The sequence below is a fragment of the Entelurus aequoreus genome, linkage group LG14 (genome assembly GCF_033978785.1).
Source record: "Entelurus aequoreus isolate RoL-2023_Sb linkage group LG14, RoL_Eaeq_v1.1, whole genome shotgun sequence".
Lineage (NCBI taxonomy): Eukaryota > Metazoa > Chordata > Actinopteri > Syngnathiformes > Syngnathidae > Entelurus > Entelurus aequoreus.
The window spans coordinates 35045229-35054168 of record NC_084744.1 but is presented as its reverse complement, the minus strand read 5'-3'; the positions used below and the strand labels follow the sequence as shown (position 1 = coordinate 35054168).

At 48.9% G+C, this 8940-nt stretch overlaps 1 protein-coding gene across 1 annotated transcript in view; it reads right to left on the bottom strand.

Moving 5' to 3' along the window:
- Window positions 1-750: 750 nt before the first annotated feature.
- LOC133664279 (XK-related protein 4-like) overlaps window positions 751-8940 on the bottom strand; it is a 30136-nt gene continuing 21946 nt past the window's right edge. Inside the window, exons 2-4 of the mRNA XM_062068791.1 lie at window positions 8730-8929; window positions 5858-6212; window positions 751-2533 (exon numbers count right to left, since the gene is read on the bottom strand). Coding sequence (XP_061924775.1) covers window positions 1936-2533; window positions 5858-6212; window positions 8730-8929 — 1153 coding nt within the window. The 3' untranslated portion in view covers window positions 751-1935. The remainder of the gene's footprint in view (window positions 2534-5857; window positions 6213-8729; window positions 8930-8940) is intronic.

The window sequence follows — 8940 nt, the reverse complement described above, 5'->3', positions numbered from 1 at the left end:
GCTAACACACTAATGTTTGGATGCTAACACTTAGCATATGTCACTTATAGCATGCTAGCAGGCTAATGTTTGGATGCTAACAGTTAGCATATGTCACTTACAGCATGCTAACACGCTAATGTTTGGATGCTAAGAGTTAGCATATGTCACGTATAGCATGCTAACAGGCTAATGTTTGGATGCTAACAGTTAGCATATGTCACTTATAGCATGCTAACACGCTAACGTTTGGATGCTAACACTTAGCATATGTCACGTACCAACTTATATGACTGAGGTGTATGGCGAAAAAATCTAAGTCTAAGACTAGATGTGACCAATCTAAGTCTAAGACTAGATGTAACAATCTAAGTCTAAGACTAGATGTGACCAATCTAAGTCTAAGACTTGATGTAACCAATCTAAGTCAAAGACTAGATGTGACCAATCTAAGTCTAAGACTAGATGTGACCGATCTAAGTCTAAGACTAGATGTGACCAATCTAAGTCTAAGACTAGATGTGACCGATCTAAGTCTAACACTAGATGTGACCAATCTAAGTCTAAGACTAGATGTGACCAATCTAAGTCTAAGACTAGATGTAACAATCTAAGTCTAAGACTAGATGTGACCAATCTAAGTCTAAGACTTGATGTAACCAATCTAAGTCAAAGACTAGATGTGACCAATCTAAGTCTAAGACTAGATGTGACCGATCTAAGTCTAAGACTAGATGTGACCAATCTAAGTCTAAGACTAGATGTGACCGATCTAAGTCTAACACTAGATGTGACCAATCTAAGTCTAAGACTAGATGTGACCAATCTAAGTCTAAGACTAGATGTGACCAATCTAAGTCTAAGACTAGATGTGACCAATCTAAGTCTAAGACTAGATGTGACCAATCTAAGTCTAAGACTAGATGTGACCAATCCAAGTCTAAGACTAGATGTGACCAATCTAAGTCTATGAGCACGAACGCGGGTCCCGCACCTCCAGTTGAAGACCTGTAAAGTGGATTCTTATGAGTTAAAATGAGATACTGTAGTTCTTTCAAGATGTTGGAGTTTTTTCTTCTGGTTCAGGATCTTAAAAAGTCGACACTTGTGGGAAAACCAGCAGAAGGTTTTTTGGCACTGAGAGCAGGAACAGAATCCAACAAATTATCCTGGATGTGGTGATCCCAACCAACCTGGATCAACATATCCTTTCAGAGTCTGAATCCAACAGCAACTTATCCTGGATGTGTCGACCCTGAGTCGACCAATCTGGATCAACATATCCTCTCGGGGTCTGAATCCAACAGCAACTTATCTTGGATGTGTTGATCCCGAGTCGACTAACCTCGATCAAAATATCCTCTCAGGGTCTGAATCCAAGAGCAACTTATCCTAGATGTGCTGATCCCGAGTCGACCAACCTGGATCAATATATCTTCTCAGGGTCTGAATCCAACAGCAACTTATCCTGGATGTGTTGATCCCGAGTCAACCAATCTGGAACCACATATCCGCATGGGGTCTGAATCCAAAAGCAACTTATCCTAGATGTGCTGATCCCGAGTCGACCAACCTGGATCAATATATCTTCTCAGGGTCTGAATCCAACAGCAACTTATCCTGGATGTGCTGATCCCGAGTCGACTAACCTCAATCAAAATATCCACTCAGGGTCTGAATCCAACAACAACTTATCCTGGAGGTGTTGACCCCAACCAACCTAGGTCAAAGTGTTCTCTCAGGGTCTGAATCCAACAACTTATCCTGGATGTGCTGACCCCGACCAACCTGGATCAACACATGGTCTCAGGTTTTGGCTTGTATCCCACAGGACTTCCCTGATGAGACTCGGTAAAAAAAAAAAATATTCTCCTCTCCTGAGAGCAGAGAGCAGGTCCACCATCTTCTTTCAGACCAGTAGGAACCTTTTATTGCTAGAGTCGTCGTTGCTGCTCACTACAACGTGGTTTCGTACTCCAACCTCTCCTGGACCAGAGCGTCATCCTTATACTGCAGGCGCGGCGTCACGGAGCAGTCGATGGCCAGGATGGCTTTGCGTATGCCCCGGTCCAGGACGTGGCGCTCCCAGGCCGGGTAGCGGTTCCTGCACAGGTCGATCTTGATGACCGTCTCCTCAAGGCGAGGAGCGCGAGACAACGTCGTGGACGGCACGGCGCGTCGCACCTGGAACACCGGCACGCAGCCGTCCCTTTCCGAGTGCTTGGCGTCACGCTCCAGCGTGGTGGCGGCGGTGCCCGGGTTGGAGCGCAGGGAGTCGGCGGCGCCCTCGGACGGCAGCGCGGAGAAGTGGGCGGCGGCGTCCGGGTCCAGGCGCTGGCGGCTGGGCGAGTGCGGGAAGCGCGGGCCGTTGGGGTGAAAGAAGGCGTAGTACATGAGCAGGAACAGCACCCCCGTCAGGAAACTGCTGAAGATGACGCACAGCGCCGGCACCGCCAAGGAGTCGGTGGCGGCGGGAGCGCGGTAAACGTACCACAATGCACTGAGGGCGGCGTTCTCCCCCAGGATCACAGAGTAGTAAATGAACAGACGACACCTGCAACAGACAAACAATAAAAGCATTAAAACAAGACAGTCAAAAATATAAAAATGAACTAAGCTTTTCTAAAAAGGTATGTTTTTAGCCCCTTTTTTCATCCACCGGGGAGCGGCAGCTTCAAAAGCTCTGTCCCCCCATGGTCTTGAGCCGTGTCCTGGGTGGGTGAGGAGGTCAGTGAAGTAAGTGGGGACAGACAGTGGTAGGTGTGCCGGAAGACCTTGTACTCAATGCGGGCGAAGATAGTGAGCCGGTGAATGGTGCAGTGGATGGGGGTGATGGGCTCGTATTTCCACACCCTCATCAGGACCCTGGCAGCGCTGTCCTGAACATACTGCTGCTTTCGGAGGCTCCTGCCAGGGATCCGGATGGGGAGTGCGTTACAGTAATCCAACCTGGAGGAGACAAAGGCACGGACGAGCTTCTCTGCAGCTGGAAGGGACAGAGTTTGGAGAAGTTTTGAAGATGTGGGTGACACAAACCTGACCCCAAGGTTGGTAACGGAGGGAGAGACGGGAAAGTTGAGGCCAAAAAAATGAAATCAAGGTTACGTGGGGAAGAACGGAGTTGTTGAGGGATACCGGTTTGGATGGCTCCATACGTTTATCTCCCCCTGGCAGGAGCTGAGACGGGCAACAGTGGCAGAGGTGGACCCAGAGGGGGGGACCAAGGTGGAGTTGTGTGTCGTCAGCATAGTCTGCTGGCGACACACCCGAGGGGAAGCATGTAGATGGTGTTTGTTTGTTTGTCACCTGAGTCGCCTCAGGATGACCCTCAGAAGCATGAGATTGCTATTGGGAGGTTCTGAAGTTCACCAAAAGAGTTGCCAAGTTCCGATGATATCGCTCTTACATCAGCGCTGGGCACCGTCGCCAGAGGTTTTCGGCAAATTCTTGTCGTCTTCACCCTTTCCCGTCAGATGAAGCCACCTTCGGAGAGCAGGGTGGTTACCGGATCGGAACCAACTCGATCGATCAACTCGCCATGCAATCATCCATAGGAGATGCCTCACTCCCCCGTCTCATCTCCTGAACATCCCACAAAACCAACCCTCAAGAGGAGTCCTCGTTGTCGAAGAAAGACCTCACCGACCCCATCTGTTTCTGTAGATGGTGAAGAGGGTTGGACTGAGCACAGAGCCCCGGGGGACCCCACGGGTGACAGTGTGGGGGCGAGACTTAGCATCCTGTCAGTGAGGTAGGAGTGGAACCAGTGACGGGCAATCTCAGAGAGCCGGATGAAGTACTGGAGACGGTGGGGGAAGATCTTGTGGTCAATAGTGTCAAACGCAGCAGAGAGGTCGAGAAGAAGGATGAGGGTGGAGGACCCCGAGTCAGAGGCCAAAAGCAGATCATTGGTGACTCTGATGAGAGCTGTTTCTGTGGTGGGGAAGGAGCGGACACCGGAATGTACCTTCTACATTAAGGTTCTACCCTCTGCATTGAGAGTCTACCCTCGGCATTGAGAGTCTACCCTCGGCATTGAGAGTCTACCCTCGGCATTGAGAGTCTACCCTCGGCATTGGGAGTCTACCCTCGGCATTGGGAGTCTACCCTCGGCATTGGGAGTCTACCCTCGGCATTGGGAGTCTACCCTCGGCATTGGGAGTCTACCCTCTGCATTGGGAGTCTACCCTCTGCATTGGGAGTCTACCCTCGGCATTGAGAGTCTACCCTCGGCATTGAGAGTCTACCCTCGGCATTGAGAGTCTACCCTCGGCATTGAGAGTCTACCCTCTGCATTGAGAGTCTACCCTCGGCATTGAGAGTCTACCCTCGGCATTGAGAGTCTACCCTCGGCATTGAGAGTCTACACTCGGCATTGAGAGTCTACCCTCGGCATTGAGAGTCTACCCTCGGCATTGAGAGTCTACCCTCGGCATTGAGAGTCTACCCTCTGCATTTAGGTCCTACCCTCTGCATTTAGGTCCTACCCTCTGCATTGAGAGTCTACCCTCTGCATTGAGAGTCTACACTCGGCATTGAGAGTCTACACTCGGCATTGAGAGTCTACCCTCGGCATTGAGAGTCTACCCTCTGCATTGAGAGTCTACCCTTGGCATTGAGAGTCTACCCTCGGCATTGAGAGTCTACCCTCTGCATTTAGGTCCTACCCTCTGCATTGAGAGTCTACCCTCGGCATTGAGAGTCTACCCTCGGCATTGAGAGTCTACCCTCGGCATTGAGAGTCTACCCTCGGCATTGAGAGTCTACCCTCGGCATTGAGAGTCTTACCTCTGCATTGAGAGTCTACCCTCGGCATTGAGAGTCTACCCTCGGCTTTGAGAGTCTACCCTCGGCATTGAGAGTCTACCCTCGGCATTGAGAGTCTACCCTCGGCATTGAGAGTCTACACTCTGCATTGAGAGTCTACCCTCGGCATTGAGAGTCTACACTCTGCATTGAGAGTCTACCCTCGGCATTGAGAGTCTACCCTCGGCATTGAGAGTCTACCCTCGGCATTGAGAGTCTACCCTCTGCATTGAGAGTCTACCCTCTGCATTGAGAGTCTACCCTCTGCATTGAGAGTCTACACTCGGCATTGAGAGTCTACCCTCGGCATTGAGAGTCTACCCTCGGCATTGAGAGACCACCCTCGGCATTGAGAGTTCACCCTCGGCATTGAGAGTCCACCCTCGGCATTGAGAGTCCACCCTCGGCATTGAGAGTCCACCCTCGGCATTGAGAGTCTACCCTCTGCATTGAGAGTCTACACTCGGCATTGAGAGTCTACACTCGGCATTGAGAGTCTACCCTCGGCATTGAGAGTCTACCCTCGGCATTGAGAGTCTACCCTCGGCATTGAGAGTCTACCCTCGGCATTGAGAGTCTACCCTCGGCATTGAGAGTCTACCCTCGGCATTGAGAGTCTACACTCGGCATTGAGAGTCTACACTCGGCATTGAGAGTCTACCCTCGGCATTGAGAGTCTACACTCGGCATTGAGAGTCTACCCTCTGCATTGAGAGTCTACCCTCTGCATTGAGAGTCTACCCTCTGCATTGAGAGTCTACACTCTGCATTGAGAGTCTACCCTCGGCATTGAGAGTCTACCCTCGGCATTGAGAGTCTACCCTCGGCATTGAGAGTCTACACTCGGCATTGAGAGTCTACCCTCGGCATTGAGCGTCTACCCTCGGCATTGAGAGTCTACACTCGGCATTGAGAGTCTACCCTCTGCATTGAGAGTCTACCCTCTGCATTGAGAGTCTACCCTCGGCATTGAGAGTCTACCCTCGGCATTGAGAGTCTACCCTCTGCATTGAGAGTCTACCCTCTGCATTTAGGTCCTACCCCCTACACTGAGGTGTAAAAGGCCAGTTACCTGGTGCGTCCCTCCTTGACGTTGAACCAGGAGAAGATGTAGATGATGCCCACCACCATGTCGAAGACGATCTCCTCCCACTTGCTGACACAGAAGTGGGTCTCACAGTGCACGATCCAGAAGGTCATGACGCACCAGTGCAGCACGATGAAGATGCCAAAGTAGAGTTGGAAGACGGACGCAAACAGGGCGAAGGTCACCACTCTGGCCGCGATGGTGAAGAAGTGCCAGCAGAACTGGACCACCACGGCCAGGTAGCCCATGGACTTCTTGTCGTCGCGGGACTCTCTCAGCGCCTTCTGGTACGACGACAGGGCCCAGGCCAGAGACACCAGGGAGGCGCCCGCCGTCATGCCTGCAACACACAATGATATAATCATATAGATACTGGATCAACTGTAGACTTAGCTCATATATAGACTTAGATTAGTCTTAGATTGGTCACATCTAGTCTCAGACTTAGATTGGTCACATCTAGTCTTAGACTTAGATCGGTCACATCTAGTCTTAGACTTAGATTGGTCACATCTAGTGTTCGACTTAGATCGGTCACATCTAGTCTTAGACTTAGATTGGTCACATCTAGTCTTAGACTTAGATCGGTCACATCTAGTCTTAGACTTAGATTGGTCACATCTAGTCTTAGACTTAGATTGGTCACATCTAGTCTTAGACTTAGATTGGTCACATCTAGTCTTCGACTTAGATTGGTCACATCTAGTCTTCGACTTAGATTGGTCACATGTAGTCTTCGACTTAGATTGGTCACATGTAGTCTTCGACTTAGATTGGTCACATGTAGTCTTCGACTTAGATCGGTCACATGTAGTCTTCGACTTAGATCGGTCACATCTAGTCTCAGACTTAGATCGGTCACATCTAGTCTCAGACTTAGATTGGTCACATCTAGTCTTAGACTTAGATCGGTCACATCTAGTGTTAGACTTAGATTGGTCACATCTAGTCTTCGACTTAGATCGGTCACATCTAGTCTTAGACTTAGATTGGTCACATCTAGTCTTAGACTTAGATCGGTCACATCTAGTCTTCGACTTAGATCGGTCACATCTAGGCTTAGACTTAGATCGGTCACATCTAGGCTTAGACTTAGATCGGTCACATCTAGTCTTCGACTTAGATCGGTCACATCTAGTCTTAGACTTAGATCGGTCACATCTAGTCTTAGACTTAGATCGGTCACATCTAGTCTTAGACATAGATCGGTCACATCTAGTCTTCTACTTAGATCGGTCACATCTAGTCTTCGACTTAGATCGGTCACATCTAGTCTTAGACTTAGATCGGTCACATCTAGTCTTAGACTTAGATCGGTCACATCTAGTCTTCGACTTAGATTGGTCACATCTAGTCTTCGACTTAGATTGGTCACATCTAGTCTTCGACTTAGATCGGTCACATCTAGTCTTCGACTTAGATCGGTCACATCTAGTCTTAGACTTAGATCGGTCACATATAGTCTTCGACTTAGATCGGTCACATCTAGTCTTCGACTTAGATCGGTCACATCTAGTCTTCGACTTAGATCGGTCACATCTAGTCTTCGACTTAGATCGGTCACATCTAGTCTCAGACTTAGATCGGTCACATCTAGTCTCAGACTTAGATCGGTCACATCTAGTCTCAGACTTAGATCGGTCACGTCTAGTCTACGACTTAGATCGGTCACGTCTAGTCTCAGACTTAGATCGGTCACGTCTAGTCTCAGACTTAGATTGGTCACGTCTAGTCTCAGACTTAGATTGGTCACGTCTAGTCTCAGACATAGATTGGTCACATCTAGTCTCAGACTTAGATTGGTCACGTCTAGTCTCAGACTTAGATTGGTCACGTCTAGTCTCAGACATAGATTGGTCACATCTAGTCTTAGACTTAGATTGGTGACATGTAGTCTTCGACTTAGATCGGTCACATCTAGTCTTCGACTTAGATCGGTCACATCTAGTCTTCGACTTAGATCGGTCACATCTAGTCTCAGACTTAGATCGGTCACATCTAGTCTTAGACTTAGATCGGTCACATCTAGTCTTAGACTTAGATCGGTCACATCTAGTGTTAGACTTAGATCGGTCACATCTAGTCTTAGACTTAGATCGGTCACATCTAGTCTTCGACTTAGATCGGTCACATCTAGTCTTCGACTTAGATCGGTCACATCTAGTCTTCGACTTAGATCGGTCACATCTAGTCTTAGACATAGATCGGTCACATCTAGTCTTAGACTTAGATCGGTCACATCTAGTCTTCGACTTAGATCGGTCACATCTAGTCTTCGACTTAGATCGGTCACATCTAGTCTTCGACTTAGATCGGTCACATCTAGTCTTCGACTTAGATCGGTCACATCTAGTCTTCGACTTAGATCGGTCACATCTAGTCTTCGACTTAGATCGGTCACATCTAGTCTTCGACTTAGATCGGTCACATCTAGTCTTCGACTTAGATCGGTCACATCTAGTCTTCGACTTAGATCTGTCACATCTAGTCTTCGACTTAGATCGGTCACATCTAGTCTTCGACTTAGATCGGTCACATCTAGTCTTAGACTTAGATCGGTCACATCTAGTCTCAGACTTAGATTGGTCACATCTAGTCTTAGACTTAGATTGGTCACATCTAGTCTTAGACTTAGATTGGTCACGTCTAGTCTCAGACTTAGATTGGTCACATCTAGTCTTAGACTTAGATTGGTCACATCTAGTCTTAGACTTAGATTGGTCACATCTAGTCTTAGACTTAGATTGGTCACATCTTGTCTTAGACTTAGATTGGTCACATCTAGTCTTAGACTGGTCACATCTAGTCTTAGACTAGTGTCAAATGTCTTCCCATGCGCGGGGTGTGCGTGCAGTACCTTGCACGGCCAGCAGCTCCTGGGTCTGGATGACGATGCACAACTGCAGCACCAGTTGCGGAGCACTCTCCAGGAAGGTGGCCAGCAGGTGCAGCATGCTGACGTCAGCAAACTGGTAGATCATCCTCCAGTGGTAACGCCAACGCTGCGTCTCACCGCTCTGACGGCTGCGCACACCCAGGTAGATGGCAGTCAGGTACCTGCACACCAA